This window comes from Henckelia pumila, chromosome 4, assembly GCF_033568475.1.
Source record: "Henckelia pumila isolate YLH828 chromosome 4, ASM3356847v2, whole genome shotgun sequence".
Lineage (NCBI taxonomy): Eukaryota > Viridiplantae > Streptophyta > Magnoliopsida > Lamiales > Gesneriaceae > Henckelia > Henckelia pumila.
The window spans coordinates 110,772,985-110,792,789 of NC_133123.1; the positions used below are offsets into that span (position 1 = coordinate 110,772,985).

Sequence of the window (19,805 nt, forward strand, 5' to 3'; positions counted from 1 at the left end):
ATATTAGACGATCTTTCCTTTCTCTTTCACAAGCCAAATATATTCCACGAACCACCTTTTAAATTTTGCTTTCTTTTTTGTGGAATTTGGCATGTTCTTCTTTGATAAATCACCCGCAATATCAGATCTTTGACAACCTTCTAACTTCACCACCGGCTCAATCAAGCACAGTTCTTCAATGGGTGTATTAGGTGTCTTCATGAATAAGTTAAAAATCACCCGTTCGCACTCCACACCCATCGACAATTCCCCCTTCTTCACTTCAATTTTGTCATCTGCTGTGGCCAAGAATGGTCTTCCAAAAATCGGTGGAGCACCATGATCTGCTTCTATGTCCAAGATCACAAAATCTGCTGGGCAGATGAATTTATCCACCTTAACTAGCACATCTTCAACAATACCCAATGAATATGTGATGCTTCTATACGCTAATTGCAATGAGATCATGGTCGATTTCATCTCTCCCAACTCCAAGGCCCTGTAAATAGACAGTGACATTAAATTAATACTGACCCCTAAATCACATAGTGCAGTAGTAAAATGAGAACCACCAATAGAATAAGGAATAGTATGAAAGAGTGGGTGCCCGGTTAGCCAACTTGTGGCTAAGGGCTTTTATGACTCTATGTAAAACAATCTTTTGTTTAATATAATTTACACTTTTATAATGGCATTGACTTTATCTTTCTTCATATTGTTATATTATGATATACTATTATTGTTTTGATAAAGACCTTGAATATACTATAGTGTATGTAAGATGTGGTAGCACATGGGGATGGCTATCATGAAACACATCTTATAGTCACTGTATATTTTAAACTGTTCCTAGTCAATTGAGCCGTCCGCAAATAAGGATAATGATCGCTCGAGATTGAGACTAGCATTTGCGATGCCGAGTACCACGTTTCATTGGTATGGAACATAGAGATGTTCAAAGCATGCAAATGGATATTCATATGATGAATGATCGAACTACCCTATTCGGACTTTCCAAGTGGTTATCACTTATCGAGTGGATAAAGTCCGCGGTTTTGGTTGTACACCATTAGTCCTTATTACTTGAAACATCATTGAGACTCTATATGCTAGTACTGTACTTTGACTCGTTTACCGACTCTATTGGGGTCATCAGGTGTCGGGATTGGGTACAGTTACGACACATATAGGAGTCGATGCTTTGTTGTCAAGGATTCACCACATACTTGCGAGTGTGGATATCCTATGCGATCTGAGGAGATATTAGTGTGACGAATCTCTGTCCAGAGTACATGATGTGTTTTAGGTTAATGGGTTTTCCTAGTAACACATGCGATATCACTATTTGATCTCCAAGATTTAATGCATAGTTATCGAATCTCGAACAACTCTCGATATACCAATAGTTGTTGATTCGATCGGGATATATGGATGAAGGGACCGTACTGTACGCTAACCAAAATCTACTGGTTCTTGCAGGCACTATCAGTAATACCTAGGGAATCATGGGGCGATGTTGCTAGGCGCTCTTACCATGATTCGATGGGTAAGTCGGAAATTGTTGTTCCGAGTCACAAGGAGTTGTGAGCCCACGGCTAGCTGTATTCCTGAACCATTGAGGGTTACACAAGTAATGGATTACTAAAACCCCGTAGAGATAGTTAAATTTAAAGAGTTAAATTTAATGAAAGAGAAGTTGGACTTCTTAACTAAAGGGAGCGGGATTTCCTAAAATGACATAGGGATGGGCATTTTTGGAAATCACTGAATTCGGATTCAGAAAAATTATCTTGACTCTAAAAGATGCAGAAATGGTTTCTGTGCACATTGGTGAAATCAGTTTATCAATCGGAGTCACGATGAATTTTATATTAATTTCTATAACAACAGGCTTGGCTTGTTGGGCTTAAGTTATGGATTGTGGGCTTTAAGGAGTTAGAGTCCTGATACAATTATAACTAGAAATTATCTATAAATAAAGGTGTTGGGTTCGAAAATTACATACATTGTATATTGCAATTTTCGAAAATACACTCTAGAATTTTCGAGGGGATTTTCGAAATCCTCTATCCCTTTTGGAGAAAATTCGACTTGTGATTTTTGTGAAAAATTACAAATCGAATTAACAGATCATATCTGTTTATTCTCTACGTAAAACTTCTGATTGATTTCTAGTGCAGTCAATCAGAGGGTTTCTGTTTTTCGTTCGTGGACCTAATTCCGGAGTTAGATCGTGACTGTCATCGGTTTCCGGGATTTACAAGAAGAGCAGATTAAATTCTGTTGGAGTCCACGATCAAGCCTTTGCTTGACGAGGTAAAAATTTAACTGTGTTTTATTTTTACTAGAACAAATTTAATCGTAAAAGTTTTGATACCCATATATGGAATCCTTCCATATAATAAAATAAAAATTTTAAAATTCCGCTGCACCGGGTATCAATTCTTAATTGATCTGAACACCGTTTTCCAACAGTGGTATCAGAGCCAGGTTGCTCAGATCAAACGATTAAATTAATCGATTGTACAAAATTTTTAAGCCTCGGTTTATGAAACAAAATGAAAATTTAAAATTGAATTTTAATGGGCAAATCGGGCAGCGAGCGTCAATGCCCAAGGACAACGATTGGATCGCTGCCCAAGGGGCAACGACGGGCTGCCCAGCCCGAACCCCCTTTTGGGGCGCGGGCAGGAAAAATTATTTTTAATTTTTAATTAAAATTTTAATTTTTGAAATTCTAGTTTTGATCCGATCGAAAATTGTTTTTAATTGGTTCACGAGGCATCGGATCGAATTGTTCGAGTCCGAAAATTTTAAAATTGATTTTTGGATAAATTTGAATTTTTGGAAAATTTATAAATTTTATCCGTTAAATTAAATTTTATAAAATTAATTATTTTGGTACAATTGATGATAAGATATGATCTTATGGATGGATAAGATAAAATATGATTTTATCTTTTAAATTATGATGCCTTTGCATGTTTATCCAATTATTTAATTATTGAATTAATTAATGGATAAAGGATGATCGATTGCCATGACCAATGTTTTAGGTGTATGTTAGGTGATTTACATTTGTCTTATTGTTGTTGGTGTTTATTTATGAGCTTGGTTTATAGCCCAAATATGATTGTCATATGTAATAAAAGTGGGCCTGGTTTATGGCCCGTTCCCACCCCTAAAAATGTATCCCATATTTGTCATCGAAATTTATTGTAAATTTATTAGACTTAGTGGGAGACAAATATTTGAAGAAATGGTGGGCCCAGCAGACAATGAAGATCGAAGAAATGTAAATTGGAAGCTCAATGTAATAGGATTGCATTGCATACTTGCATATCACCTAGGATTGGACTTAGACTCGTGATTGGCAACCACGGGTCATTAGTTAATGGGATCGATCATCCTTAAATAATATATGATATTATTGATGTATGCATGTTTAGACTAAATTGTATGAATCCCGCAAGCATACATAAATTGCATGATGAGACAAATTTTCAAAATTAAAATCCCTCATTTTAAATATAATTTAAAATTGATATCAAGATTAATAAAAAGGGAATTTAAATATTGTTTAAATATTCCTACCTTCCATCAACGATCAATGTATGAGATGCTATCCGCGGATACGGTCCGGCTCATATTATTGGGGGGGCCCGTTCGTCGAAAAGCTGTACATTGGATCGACACATGTTGTAAGTTGGGTGGAACTCCCATGGGATTGGCTCATATTATTGGGGATCCACATGGCGACCGTCCATCACAACTTAATATTGATGGGTTATCTTGACATGTCACAATAAACGGCGTCATATTATTGGGCCCTTATTGGACATGAGGTAAAAACATGAGGGTTACTTTGGAAGTAATTAGGCTCTACCTTTTGAAAATTATGGTTGGCTGATATTATTCGGGATCATGATTTGTCAATTGGACTCCATGTTCTCACTAAGAAAAAAAATTTCCCGTTTTCACTAGAGGGTAGTGAAATCGTTAAAATGGTGGTTGTGTAATTCATAAAATAAAAATTCGCCATATTTTATGCCTTAGTAAATTAATTAAACAATCATTGATTATTGTCTGTTTCCTTTTCAGTATACTATTACAATGACTTCTCGCAATCCACTGTTTTCAATTCTCGAACAAAACAAATTGACTGGCGCAAACTATACGGAATGGTTCCGTAAGTTGAAAATTATTATTACTTCGGAAAAAGCTTTCTACGTGTTAGAGAAGCCGCCTTCGAAGGAAGCCCCGGCTAATACAAGTCCGGAAGAGTTGGCCAAACTTGATTTATGGTGGGACAATGATATCAAGGCCAAATGCTACATGCAGGCTTCGATGTCTGATGAGCTTCAAAGGAGATTCGAGGATACCGTGAATGTTGCTGACATTCACAAGAACCTCAAGGAACTCTTTGGAACTCAGTCAAGGTCGGAGAGGTATGCCACCGTCAGAGAGCTCATGATGAGCCGCATGCGAGATGGGACTTCGGTCCATGAGCATGGGGTGCGCATGATTGGGCTCATTGAAAAGTTGGTAACACTCGACTTGACTTTGGAGCATGAATTTGGAGAACTGCTCAACAAGAGTCTTCTTCTTGAACCGTTGAGGATATGGAAGTGGAGGCTTGTACATCGATTTCTGCTAAGGTTCAGGCTCCTTCTCCTCGACTTTTTTCTCTTCAACTACAGCTTTTTCAGTCCTTTCAGATGGCTGGCTTTCTTCTCTATCTACTTGCTGCACCCTCCTCAACATGATAGCATTGCACTGCTCCTTCGGATTTACCTCTGTGTTGCTCGGGAACTGGCCTCTATTATTATCTTTCAAGGCATTTTCCAGCTTCCCAATGCTAGTCTCCATGGATTGAAGTACAACACCCATGTTGGCCATGTGCGTCTCCAAGCTATCTAGACGAGTCTCAGTCCTCGCCATCCTTTTACCAGATTCCTGCACAAAATTACTAACAACTTCCTCCAAAGATGGCTTACCCTCACCCTTAATTGTGTTCTATCCTCGAGGAGGATTTAACACATTTTTATTGTTAGCGTAAGAAAAATTTTCATGATTTCTCAAACCTGGGTGATAAGTGTTGGGAGCAGGATTACCTCTATAGCCTCCTCACCCTCGGTAGCCATTAGGATTAATATAATTCACTTCTTCTAGGGACTAAGATCCTTCATTAACGACTGAAAATTCCAGCTGAATCTGTAACATTCACCTTATTCAAAGAAGCTACCTATGTAGTCAGTGCAGATAATTGGGCAGTGATAGATGTGAGAGGATCCACTGCATACACTCCAACTGGCTTCTTGACTCCCATACGCTCAGATGGTCATTGAAAACTATTGATCGTAATCTGTTCCAGCATATCGTAGGCCTGTACAGGGTCCTTAGCAAAATTGGTGCCTCCAGCAGCAGAGTCCACCGACAATCGAGTAGGCGCATTCAACCCATTATAGAAAAGCTCAATTTGCTCCCAATCTGCAAATTTATTGTTAGGACAATGTTTTAATAACTCTTTATACCTTTCCCATGCCTCGTAGAGCTGTTCGGAGTCCATCTGCCTGAAGGTGCTGATTTCAATCTTCAGTTGGGTCGATTTGGCAGGAGGAAAATATTTTGCAAGAAATTTTTCTGTCATCTCCTCCCATGTAGTGATAATTCCCAATGGCAGTGATTGTAGCCAACTCCTCGCCTTATCCCTGAGAGAAAAAGAAAACAAACGCAGTCTAATTATATCTTCAGAGACTTCATTAAATTTTATCGTGTCTGTTATCTCCAGGAAAGTGCACAGGTGTAGGTGAGGATCAGCTGTGACGCTCCCATTAAACTAGTTCTGCTGAACCATGTTGATCAATGCAGGCTTTAGCTCAAAATTGTTAGCATTGATAGTTCCACGAGATATTCCAGAGTAGTAAGCCTGGATTACTGGCCTAAAGTGCTCTTTAATTGGCACCAAGGGAGCTTGATTCTCTTCAGCCATTCTATTAACTTCTTCTCTTCTCGCTCTTCTCAAAGCACGTGCAGTTCTCTCGATCTTTCGATCAAACAGTAGAGAATTTGCACTTTGAGACTTTCACATGAACTGCAATTTAAAAATAAGAAGAAATCAATTAGTAACTTAAAATAAAATAAAAAAATCTAAATTAAAACTTAGACTAATTGGTAACAAGACTAAACAAAATAAAAAATTACTCCCCGGCAACGGAGCCAAAAACTTGTTATGAAAAATACTCGCAAGCGTACGAGTGTCAAGTTTTAATATAGTGATAAATCAAGTATCGTTCCCACAGAGAGTAAAATGAAAATATTCAGTTCTTGTAATTAAAATAGTCATAATTTTATCTAGAAAATCAATAACTGAGAGGTTTTGCAGAAAATAAAATAATCAATGAGTTTTTGATAGCACGCAAACAAATTTCAGATAAAAATCAATTAGAGGAAAAATGGTCTAGAGGTATAGATTTCACCTGGTTTCAACAACAATCAATCCTAATTAATTAATCTTCATGAATTTCAGTCAATTAATAGCCAAGAACACTTAAGTTTATTATTTCCCTCTCCCGAGCAACAAATAATGTTTATCAACTATAATTCAATTCCAATATCCCTATTAAGAATCTACTTGCAGTAATCTATTCAAAATAATATTCTTTTTAAAAGCTCTGTTAAAATTATACACTCTCCCGAGTTATATAAATAATTAACAGTGTAAATTCTATTGGTATTGTTTAAAGTCTCCTCTCCCGAGTGCCAGATTTCAAATAAATATTACAATTCAATTAGTGATTAGGTAATTGAAAAGACAATCAAATCTAGAAAAAAACAACTAATCTAGAATAAACTCAATTCGTTAAATAAAAAATTCATGAAAGCGTCTACACCAGGTTCCATCCGACCTCTAGACTCTAAAAAATTAATTCCTAATAAAATTCTGAAAACAATAATTCATGTTCAGAAAATTCAACATCAAATCAGAATTAAATAAATAAAAAGATAGAAAACAAATCTGTCGATGCGATGCCGTGTCCGGACTCTCGATCTCCGTCTTTGTTATTCAAATAAAAGCTCAGACTTCCCTCAGAAAATCACACGATCAAAAATCTCCCAGAAATTTGTTCTCTGATCTTTTGTGTGTTGTGGCGGTTCTCTCTTAAATCTCAGACTTCAATTCCCTTTTATACCGTCACCCAAAAGCCCATGAAAAATATCCCAATAAAATATTTGCCGAAATAATTAAAATCTGAGATCGCGCGATGGAGTAGGCGCTCCAGAAATCCTAGGCGAGCGCGCATAAGTCTCTGACTCCAATTCTTCACTCTCACAGAAAGTTGCGCGTTTGCTCTACTTCCTTTCTCCTTTAGAGCTTAATGAAGCGCTAAACTTTCTAGCCCAATAAAAAGCCCATTAGCTTTTCTCGTTTCTTTTCCTGTTCTTTTCTTATTTTTTTTACTGCTTCAATTTTCTTTTCTTCATTTTATTCTTTTCTCTTCTCAAATTCTTATTTCTCTTCTCTTTTCCACAATACTTCAATAATTTTCTACACCCACAAAAACAACGAAACCCACACATAAATCTGCTCGAAACAAAAAATTAACAATTAAAATCATATATAAATTAAGTGTATAAAATACACTTATCAAATACCCCCAAACTTAAACTTTTACTAGTCCCGAGCAAAACTATCAAAACAATAAATTCCACAAACTCAAATCACCCAAAAGTAGTCAAGAAAGCACTGGCCTCAGAAATAATTTCAAAAATTCAGATCCAATCTCATCCAACTACTAACACTTGAAAATTTTAATCATAACTAAATAACTTCATAAACTTACAATCTCCGCAACTCACATTTCAAAACACCCTTATCCAAATTCAATTCAAACATTCATAGATCATGAGGACTTTTCAAGGTAGCAAAGGATCAAATATAGGATATAAAATCAAAAACACTCACAATCAGGTAAATGCAAAGAATAATAGTGTGTGCGTGTTTCGATCAAAAATTCATAATCATTAAAAGTATCAATAACAGTCCATAGGCTAAATTCTCGCAACTCTTCTCCACTAGTATATTTGGCAACTGAGACTCAGTCAATAGGACTTAATCAACTTATAATGTTAGGTCTGGCTCATGGCTACAAACAACGGAATAAGAATTCAAAATAAAAAGTAATTTATGCTCAACTCTAATTTCAACTCCTTGTTCATTCAAATCTCACACCTTTTCTTCACTTAATTGATTTTTTCATCTTTTTCACCAACAATATTTTTTTCACAACTTTTCATTCATAAGTTTTTTTTCTTTTTCAATCCTCTTTTCATCTCTTTTTTTTCTCTACTACCCCTTTCTTTTTCAATTCTTCCACCACACCATCCCATATTCACAAATATAAAATAGGAGCATATAACATTTTAGCATTCAAATTACTCTATTAAAGGTATGAAATAGTGTTTAGGTTATTCAGGTAGTAAAGGTAGGACCTTGAAACAATGACGAATGAGGGTTTATCACATGTTTACACGCATGCCATTCGATTTTCAATAAGGATCAAACAAGGTACTAGGGATATAATTCATCAATGGGTAGCTTGAAAGGCTCAAACGATTTTTAGAAAAATTGCCTAAATAATTCCTAATCACAGTTATGCCCGTATTTTGCCTCGAAGAGTGTCCGAACTAGTTCTAGACAAGTCTCAATCCACAATTAAATCATACAAATATCAATCAGTGCAGAATAAATAATCATAAGAAGTAAACGATGATTTTCACAACAATTTCAGATTTTTTTTACCTCATGTACTCATATACGTGTAGGCTCAAATGGGAAACAAAGGATAAATTTTTCAACAAACAACAGACCCAAAAATTTCAAACAATGCCTCAATCATATCTATGTTTGCATGTTTCAAAAATCAGATTCAAGTATTAATCACAGAGTATATAAGAAATTGTTCATCTAATTGGTTCCATTAATTCAAAATTCAAAATTTGGTTAAATAGGTGGACAGTCATGAATTTCAGTTATAGGCACAAAATTTTTTTTTCTTCATCATTGACCACGCATTCCAATTATTTCTTGACTTCTTTTAAACTATACTCACATAAACACAAATAAACTCAAACAAAAATTTTATCTATGAAGCACACAATAAAACTCAACTAATCAACTATCAACCAAACAACTGAATCAAACACTGATTTACCCCCCCCAAACTTATTAAAAGCATTGTCTTCAATGATTAGTCAAGAAAAGCACAAGGACTCGTACCTTCGACACCGAGCATTAGGACTCGATGTTCTCAACTTCATCACCAAGGGAAAAAAAATTTCCAGCATGTATAACACCATCAAATAAACCATCAGGGGAGACGGTGGATAGATAAAGCACAACATGAATGCCCATAATAACCTGAAAAATAATACATGCACATGATAAGACACAAAAGTAAAGCCCAAAGCAAGCAAGATACAACACTTAATGTATAGGGGAAGAAGGAAGAGTGCGAGGCATGGCGAGCTTCAGATGTTCGATCTCGCATGGTGTTGGACAGCTTGGAGGAGCTGTCATGAAGTGTGTGCTATATGTTTCTCGGTTTGGGTTCACTTCAAGAACACGATATCACATGGTTGATGCACTAAGGAGTTAATTAGCGCAAGGAATGAGAGGCTGCTGGAAGTGCAAGCTGCGCATGGGTGAGTGAATTTCTTGGGCGATTGTGCATGGTGCTGCTCAGATGAGGAGATTGTTTGTGCATGATTTTAGCTAGCTGGGGTCGCGCGATTGCTCTAGAGGATGCGCTGATGAGTTGCTATTGGCGCATAGTAGGGGATGGAAAGATGCGCAATTGCTCTAGGTGCAAGTGCTAATGGGAAGTGGTTTGCGCAAGGAGAAGGTGCGCGATTGCGCATCGTGGAGGCGCGGATAGGGATCTCGTTTGCGCAAGGTATTGCGCGGATAAAGAGCGCGATTGCGCTTGACTGTGTGTGGTTGGGGATGCTTGTTAGCGCAAGGTTTGCGCGGAATATATGCGCGTTTGCGCAGGTTCTTTCATCCATAGAGTGGGCGCGGGCGCGCACTCGATCATGAGCGAGCGCGCATAAACGTCTGATTTGAAATCACAACTTGGAGCGGGTGCCTCTAATCTTGCGCGAGCGCGCATGATCTGCTGCCAAAACTTTCAAAATCCTGAAAAAAATTAAAATTTTTGTAATATTAAGCTCCAAAATTCTTCCAACAATGTAAGAAAATAAAATAAAATAATTAACAAAAACGAACAAAAAAAACTTTAAAGCATAAATTAGATAAAAATAAAAATAAAATTAAAATAACACAAAAATTTTGGGTTGCCTCCCAAATAGCGCTTGGTTTATAGTCTTCAGCCCGACTTTCATCGGTATTAGATGATCTTTCCTTTCTCTTTCACACTTCAAATATATTCCACGAACCACCTTTTAAATTTTTTTTTCTTTTTTGTGGCCTTCTTTGTGGAATTTGGCGTGTTCTTCTTTGATAAATCACCCGCAATATTAGACCTTTGACAACCTTCCAACTTCACCACCCGCTCAATCAAGCGCAATTCTTCAATGGGTGTATTAGGTGTCTTCATGAATAAGTTAAAAATCACCCGTTCGCACTCCACACCCATCGACAATTCCCCCTTCTTCACTTCAATTTTGGCATCCACTGTGGCCAAGAATGGTCTTCCAAAAATCAGTGGAGCAACATGATCTGCTTCTATGTCCAAGATCACAAAATCCGCTGGGAAGATGAGTTTATCTACCTTAAATAGCACATCTTCAACAATACCCAATGGATATGTGATGCTTCTATCCACTAATTGCAATGAGATCATGGTCGATTTCATCTCTCCCAACTCCAAGGCCCTGTAAATAGACAATGACTTTAAATTAATGCTGGCCCCTAAATCACATAGTACAGTAGTAAAATGAGAACCACCAATAGAACAAGGAATAGTAATACTCCCTGGATCTTTCAGCTTTTGTGGCATTTTCTTTTGAAGCACCGCACTGCACTCTTCAGTTAGATTCACCACCTCATTCTCTAGCAACCTCTTTTTCTTGGGCATCACCTCCTTGATGAATTTCGCATAGTTTGGCATTTGCTCTAAAGCATCGGAAAAGGGTATGTTAATATGAATCTTCTTAAAAATCTCCAAGAATTTGGAGAACTGCTCAACAAGAGTCTTCTTCTTGAACCGTTGAGGATATGGAAGTGGAGGCTTGTACATCGATTTCTGCTAAGGTTCAGGCTCCTTCTCCTCGACTTTTTTCTCTTCAACTACAGCTTTTTCAGTCCTTTCAGATGGCTGGCTTTCTTCTCTATCTACTTGCTTCACCCTCCTTAACATGATAGCATTGCACTGCTCCTTCGGATTTACCTCTGTGTTGCTCGGGAACTGGCCTCTATTATTATCTTTCAAGGCATTTTCCAGCTTCCCAATGCTAGTCTCCATGGATTGAAGTACAACACCCATGTTGGCCATGTGCGTCTCCAAGCTATCTAGACGAGTCTCAGTCCTCGCCATCCTTTTACCAGATTCCTGCACAAAATTACTAACAACGTCCTCCAAAGATGGCTTACCCTCACCCTTAATTGTGTTCTATCCTCGAGGAGGATTTAACACATTTTTATTGTTAGCGTAAGAAAAATTTTCATGATTTCTCAAACCTGGGTGATAAGTGTTGGGAGCAGGATTACCTCTATAGCCTCCTCACCCTCGGTAGCCATTAGGATTAATATAATTCACTTCTTCTAGGGACTAAGATCCTTCATTAACGACTGAAATTCCAGCTGAATCTGTAACATTCACCTTATTCAAAGAAGCTACCTATGTAGTCAGTGCAGATAATTGGGCAGTGATAGATGTGAGAGGATCCACTGCATACACTCCAACTGGCTTCTTGACTCCCATACGCTCAGATGGTCATTGAAAACTATTGATCGTAATATGTTCCAGCATATCGTAGGCCTGTACAGGGTCCTTAGCAAAATTGGTGCCTCCAGCAGCAGAGTCCACCGACAATCGAGTAGGCGCATTCAGCCCATTATAGAAAAGCTCAATTTGCTCCCAATCTGCAAATTTATGGTTAGGACAACGTGTTAATAACTCTTTATACCTTTCCCATGCCTCGTAGAGCTGTTCGGAGTCCATCTGCCTGAAGGTGCTGATTTCAATCTTCAGTTGGGTCGATTTGGCAGGAGGAAAATATTTTGCAAGAAATTTTTCTGTCATCTCCTCCCATGTAGTGATAATTCCCAATGGCAGTGATTGTAGCCAACTCCTCGCCTGATCCCTGAGAGAAAAGGAAAACAAACGCAGTCTAATTATATCTTCAGAGACTTCATTAAATTTTATCGTGTCTGTTATCTCCAGGAAAGTGCACAGGTGTAGGTGAGGATCAGCTGTGACGCTCCCATTAAACTAGTTCTGCTGAACCATGTTGATCAATGCAGGCTTTAGCTCAAAATTGTTAGCATTGATAGTTCCACGAGCTATTCCAGAGTAGTAAGCCTGAATTACTGGCCTGAAGTGCTCTTTAATTGGCACCAAGGGAGCTTGATTCTCTTCAGCCATTCTATTAACTTCTTCTCTTCTCGCTCTTCTCAAAGAACGTGCAGTTCTCTCGATCTTTCGATCAAACAGTAGAGAATTTGCACTTTGAGACTTTCACATGAACTGCAATTTAAAAATAAGAAGAAATCAATTAGTAGCTTAAAATAAAATAAAAAAATCTAAATTAAAACATAGACTAATTGGTGACAAGACTAAACAAAATCAAAAATTACTCCCCGGCAACGGCGCCAAAAACTTGTTGTGAAAAATACTCGCAAGCGTACGAGTGTCAAGTTTTAATATAGTGATAAATCAAGTATCGTTGCCACAGAGAGTAAAATAAAAATATTCAGTTCTTGTAATTAAAATAGTCCTAATTTTATCTAAAAAATCAATAACTGAGAGGTTTTGCAGAAAATAAAATAATCAATGAGTTTTTGATAGCACGCACACAAATTTCAGATAAAAATCAATAAGAGGAAAAATGATCTAGAGGTATAGATTTCACCTGGTTTCAACAAAAATCAATCCTAATTAATTAATCTTCATGAATTTCAGTCAATTAATAGCTAAGAACACTTAAGTTTATTATCTCCCTCTTCCGAGCAACAAATAATGTTTATCAACTACAATTCAATTCCAATATCCCTATTAAGAATCTATTTGCAGTGATCTATTCAAAACAATGTTCTTTTCAAAAGCTCTGTTAAAATTATACACTCTCCCGAGTTATATAAATAATTAACAGTGTAAATTCTATTGGTCCTATTCAAAATCTCCTCTCCCGAGTGCCAGATTTCAAATAAATATTACAATTCAATTAGTGATCAGGTAATTGAAAAGACAATCAAATCTAGAAAAAAACAACTAATCTAGAAGAAAATCAATTCGTTAAATCAAAAATTCATGAAAGCGTCTATACCAGGTTTCATCCGACCTCTAGACTCTAAAAAATTAGTTCATAATAAAATTCTGAAAACAATAATTCATGTTCAGAAAATTCAACATCAAATCAGAATTAAATAAATAAAAAGATAGAAAACAAATCCGTCGATGCGATGCCGTGTCGGGACTCTCGATCTCCGTCTTTGTTCTTCAAATAAAAGCTCAGACTTCTCTCAGAAAATCACACGATCAAAAATCTCCCAGAAATCTTTTCTCTGATCTTTTGTGTGGTGTGGCGGCTCTCTCTTAAATCTCAGACTTCAATTCCCTTTTATACCGTCAACCAAAATCCCATGAAAAATAGCCCAATAAAATATTTTCCGAAATAATTAAAATCTGAGATCGCGCGATGGAGCAGGCACTCCAGAAATCCTAGGCGGGCACGCATGAGTCTCTGACTCCAATTTTTCACTCTCACAGAAAGTTGCGCGTTTGCTCTACTTCCTTTCTCCTTTAGCGCTTAATGAAGCACTAAACTTTCTAGCCCAATAAAAAGCCCATTAGCTTTTCTCGTTTCTTTTCCTGTTCTTTTCTTTTCTTCTTTCTTCTTTTCTTTACTTCTTTAATTTTCTTTTCTTCATTTTATTCTTTTCTTTTCTCAAATTCTTATTTTTATTCTCTTTTTCACAATACTTCAATAATTTTCTACACCCACAAAAACAACAAAACCCACACATAAATCTGCTCGAAACAAACAATTAACAATTAAAATCATATATAAATTAAGTGTATAAAATACACTTATCAGCAATCTTTCCTATAGACTTGCCCTTCCTTCAGCTCTTTCTGGGATACATGATATCTTTCATATTTCCATATTGCGGAAGTATCAGCCTGATCTTTCTCATGTACTTCAGCCCGATGAGGATGAACTTGACGAGAAATTAAGTTATTTTGAGAAGCCTATTCAGATATTGGATCGAAAGGAGAAACAACTCAGGAACAAGACTATTCCTCTTGTGAAAGTTCAGTGGAGTCATCATGGAGTTGAAGAAGCAACTTGGGAAGTCGAATCAGACATGAGACAACACTTTCCAGTGCTATTTCACTGATGTGAGTCTTCTTCAGTATTTATGTTGTTGCTTTATCTTATATGCGTACAGATTGCATGCGATTTCGAGGACGAAATCATATCATAGAGGGGAAGAATTGTAAGGCCCGAGATTATTTAATTTTAATTCGAGAATATTTAATTTGAGAATTTTTGGAGTTTAGATTTAAATTCTAATATTCTTAAATTATTTAGGATTGAAATTGAATTAAAACGAAGTTTCAAGGGCTAGTTTGCAATTAGTGAAGAATTGAGGGGTTAAAGTGCAATTTTCATAGTTAGTGGATGACACTTGTCTACACATGCATATGAACGTGTATATACATGAAAAGCATCAGAAATGGGAGTAAGAACCTAGAACCTTGTCCAAATTCAGATTTCTTTAAGTAATTTTCATCTTAAATCTTCAATATCTCAAGATCCATCCGACCGATTTTAATTTCGATCATAGTTCTGCGATCCTTGCAATAAGAGATTTGATTTGGGGTAAGTACTTTGATGTTCCAGAATGTTTCAAAAGTATGATGTGGGAGAAATCAGAATTTGATGTTAGATATGTGTTCTAGAGGTTGTATATGTTTGATATTTGAAATCGGGTCGAAGATTGGATGCCGTTTCTATTTCTTATGAATTTTGCAGTATGTATTTCGAAATTACAGCTACTGATATGCTGGTATATTGATGTATTTTTTCTGGTACATCATGTATATGAAGTTGGTTTGGATGATAGATTGGTTAGATTTTAGTTTCGGTTACCGATTTCGTACCGTTACGCTCGCCGTCGGTTTGAAAAATGATCAAGTTTGAGTCTAGATTGCTTAAGCTGGATATTGTTTGAGTTCTTGCTGATGTTCTTAGATATATTTGATGTATTTTCAGATTGAGAACAGAGGACTTCAGTTTAAGAATCCCGACTTCGAAACCGATTGACGAAAAAACAAGGTTTGTGACTTGTTATCCTTGAAGATTGAGAAGGGTATGAGTAGATTTTTTAAGAGCCTTGAAACCAAGCTTGAAAGGTATAAGACAACCTTAGAACAAGGGCTTTGTACATTCAAGAGACTTTTCTTGAATTCTCTTCCAAAACCACATACTATGTGTTTATATGTATGTATTTGCATCTTTACTTGCTTGTTTGACTTAGCTTGTTATTAGTTGACTTTTATTCTTATGCTTCTAGACTTTGATGCATTCATATTGATCCAACAACCCTTTGAGATTTGAAATGGCAGATTCGCCAAAAGAATATGGACGTTTGGATATATATCGAGGAACTTAGGAGATAGATCGACTCCTATTGCTAGAAACTCGATATAGTATGACAAAGTTCGGGAAAAGAGCTCAACGCCACCCCTAAAGGGGATTAGGTGGGAGATTTGTTGTGTTCTTCTTCCCCGGGATCCCAAGAACCGATATAGAACTTGATAGCAGATTTTTAAAATCATGCATTGCAATAGATTGGTTTAATGTTTGTTGAGATGTTTATATGCTTATGATTTAGATGCTATGTTATGCATGATATAGTTGTTTTATACTGGGATTCAATTCTCACCGGAGACATCCGGCTATTGCTTTGTTTGTATGTTTGCATGGCAATAGGTGGGGCAGGAACAGGTTAGGGACGCCCATGAAAGAACGAGATCAAGATAGATGGGGTGACTTCGGGTTAGAATGGTAGAAGATTATGCCAAGAACTTATGTTAAGGTTCTAAATAAATGTTTGTACGAGCCTTGACAAGAACTTACGTATGTCTTTTGTATAGCTTGAATAATGTTGGATCCCTTGGCATAAGTTGAGATAACAACTTGTAATGTTTGGATCCTTAAACATATTATGATATTACATGTTTTCATCTAGATTTTGATGTTGGATTTATGCTATATATGTTATACAATGTTTGAGGATCAAAACAAGGGCTAAAGCATCATTTTTCAGTTCTTTGGAAGTGAAATCCGAGGGCTAGGTGCACCCGCCCAGCCTAGAGGGCGCGACCGCGCCTAACCAAGGCACCATGGGTGCCATGGCCGAGAGGGGTGTGCGCCCGCGCTCCAACTCAAAAAAATAAAATTTGTTGATCTTTTTGCGAAGTGTTTTTACGTCGCCAATTGTACGGTTTGGCGTCACCAAATGTCCTATAATACAAATCGAATATTTCCAGTTATTAATCGCCCTATAAGATGAGATTAGCACCCGAAGTCCCCACACACTAGGTCGAATGTATCCCTTGGAAATCAAAACTTCAAGTTGTTCCTTTAATTCCTTCAATTCCACAGGAGCCATTTGGTAAGGAGATTTAGAAATTGGTTGCGTACCTGATGCCAATTCGATGCTGAATTCGATCTCATGAATAGGAGGCAATCAAGGAATCTCATCCGGGAAGACATCAGCAAACTCTCTAACCACTGGTATATCAATCAACTCAAGGTTAGACTTCAGGACATCAACAACATAAATCAAGAATCTCTCTGCTGCTTCCTGTAACAAACAAGTCATCGACAAAACAGATATTAAAGGGATCTTGGATCGAGAACCCTTACCAAAGAATTTTCATTCCTCTGCCATCTATGGTCTGAATCTGATCACTTTCTGAAAATAATCGACTGTAGCCCTATACTTGGTTAAAGCATCTATACCAACTACGCAGTCAAAATCAGATAGCCCAAGTACAATACAATCTAATTCAATCAAATTCCTTTTAGACCGCAATTCACAGTTCCGTACTAATTTCACAGATGCAATTCCCCCAGCCAAAGGTGAAGTAACATAAGCTACAACAGGAAAAGGCTCGGTAGATAAAGCATGTATCAACACAAACTGTTCATATATAAAAGAATGAGAAGCACCCGTATCTATCAAAACATGAGCAGGATCACCAATAATCGAACAGTTACCTGCTATAACATCTCTAGAAGCTGCCTGAGCCTGCTCCTCAATCAAAGCAAAACTCTCGTCTGGTGTCTAGGAGGCTGATTCGAATTCTGGTTGCCTCCCTATCGTGTCTACTGCTAAGGTTGGAAAGAGTGAACTGCAGATGCTTGCCTCTCCGTCTGAGTTACCTGTCTAGAAGAATTACCACTCTGAGCTTGCTCAGAACCACGCTGAGTACATGATCTGGAAAAGTGACCCGTTTGGTGACAGATATAGCAGCTTCCAAAAATACCTCTACAATGATCACTGGAGTGACAACCAATGCACTTGGTACAAGACATACCTGACTGACCAAGACTGTGCCCTGATCCGAACTGCTTCGAGCCACTAGAACTCGATGAGCTGATTCCAGGCTTCTTGAACTATTTCTCTTTTGGACGAAAGTGATCCTTTCTGCTATTGCCACTGCTTCCTCTCTCATACCTCGATGGTTGGTTCTGAAATTGAGACGGTTGATTCTGATATTGTCTCGGCTGCTGGGGCACAAACTGAGCTTCCCTCTGCCTCATCCGACATTCCTCGGCTCCTTTGGCCTAATTCATAGCATCGGAAAAATTATCGGGCCTTCCAATATTAACTAGGGTAAAAATATCAGGGTTCAAGCCATTAATGAACTGGTCGGCCTTTGCTTTTTCATTTTCGGAAAAGGGGGGTGCAAAATTTAGAAAGCTATCAAACTTAGACACATAGTCCTCAATATTCAGGTTCCCTTGTTTCAGATTAGCAAACTCGGCTCCCTTATCCTTTCTATAAGACACTGGGAAGAAACGCTTATAGAATTCAGTCTTGAACAAACTCCAAGTGACAACTGTACCACGATTCTCAAGAGCATTTTTCATTGAAATCCACCATCTCTTAGCAATGCCCTGCAACTGATGAATCACTAACCTGATTCGGCGATCATCAGAATAATCTAGAGAATCGAATAACTGATCAATGTCCTCCAGCCAACTCTCACAGCCAATTGCATTATCAAAACCCTTCAAGGTTGGCGGCTTAAAATATTGGAACCTGATGCGATCATGAATGGCTCACATGTAGTGCGAGCGGATAAGGATCTGTTGGAGATGCCAAGTGGACCAGTTACGAGGGGCCGAGCTAGAAAGTTTAAGGAAGCACTTCAATTGTTGATGGCAGAAAATCAAGACGGCATTGGAATGCTTGAGAATCACTTTGAAGGAAGCTATAATGTTATTGAAGTCCAAAGGGATCAAGGAAGTGAAGAAAATATTGAAAAAAACTCATAAATTCACTGTCCAGTTCGAGCCTCAGGTGCGCCCGCACCTACCTCTCCGTGCGCCCGCGCCTTGTCCTGCGAAGAAGCCGAGCGCCCATGCCTTGATTTCCGCATGCCCGCGCGTACGATTGATGAATTACGAAGGATTTGCGGAGTTGCAGCGCGCCCGCGCGTGTGTTCGTTTCACACACCAAAGGTGTTTGTGTGTGTGTTTGAGAATTTTAATATTTCGTGATTATTTTTCTATTTTGAAACTTTTAAACCTTTTAGGAAACTTCTAGGAGATATTTTGATATCTTTAGATTTATTTTGGCAATATCTTTTATTATTTTGGGTTGTAATATAAATACAAAACATTCATTATTTTGAATAACAATTCAGATTCAGTTTATACACAAATTATTGAAATTCTCTCTAGAATTTTATTCAAAGCTTTGCTTTGGCTTTTCAAATCAAACTTTTTCCAGTTTAATTACTTGGAAGCGTTTGTCGATTGATTTCTCACTGAAGATTGTCAGATACAAGTTATCTGAAGGTTTCTTTGGTTTTAATTGTCGTGGTTTTTGTTTTTAATCGTACCGTCGATTAAAGGTGGAAATCCAAAATCCTATCAATTTTACTTGTTTCAAAGATTGGGCAAAACTTTGGATTTTTGTTTATTGATTAGAGGGTGCGATTCATATTTGTAATCGTGTTTTCTAATCATACTCATCCAGATTCATATCAGAACCTCTTCAGTAAGGTTTCCATTGGAGGTGCTGTGACGTCCATCTGATCGGTTTCGGTGCTAGCCTGATCATTCAGAGGAGTTACTTCCGGTCGTTCCCTGTTCAAAACTCTTCGAGGTGCCATCTGATAATCAAAGGGTTAGGACACAAAGATCTCAATCTCTACAATTCGGTTCCCTTCAACCTCTTGGGAAAAATTGGATTCGAACAGGAAAACAAATACAGTTTGTATCTCATGTAGTTCATGCTTTACAATTTAAATTACAAATCATGTAATTCAAATAATCTTCAAATAATAAAGCATACTCGCATGAAATTAAATAATCAAATAAATAATTCAATCACATGC

At 37.4% G+C, this 19,805-nt stretch overlaps 1 protein-coding gene across 1 annotated transcript; it reads right to left on the minus strand.

Annotated features, from left to right (window-relative positions):
* Positions 1-18,024: 18,024 nt before the first annotated feature.
* LOC140861547 (uncharacterized) lies at positions 18,025-19,580 on the minus strand. The gene is made up of 2 exons (XM_073264570.1): positions 19,459-19,580; positions 18,025-18,502 (listed from the first exon to the last, which is right to left on the minus strand). The coding sequence occupies exons 1-2, from the start codon at positions 19,578-19,580 to the stop codon at positions 18,025-18,027; spliced, it is 600 nt and encodes a 199-aa protein (XP_073120671.1).
* Between the last annotated feature and the right edge of the window lie 225 nt (positions 19,581-19,805).

Excerpts from the sequence above, each read along its gene's own strand:
- LOC140861547 (XM_073264570.1), bottom strand. The coding sequence starts at position 19,580 with ATGGCACCTCGAAGAGTTTTGAACAGGGAACGACCGGAAGTAACTCCT. Across the intron at positions 18,503-19,458 it reads ATGGAAACCTTACTGAAGAG|GTTCCAATATTTTAAGCCGC; the intron begins GTTCTGATATGA and ends TGATCGCATCAG.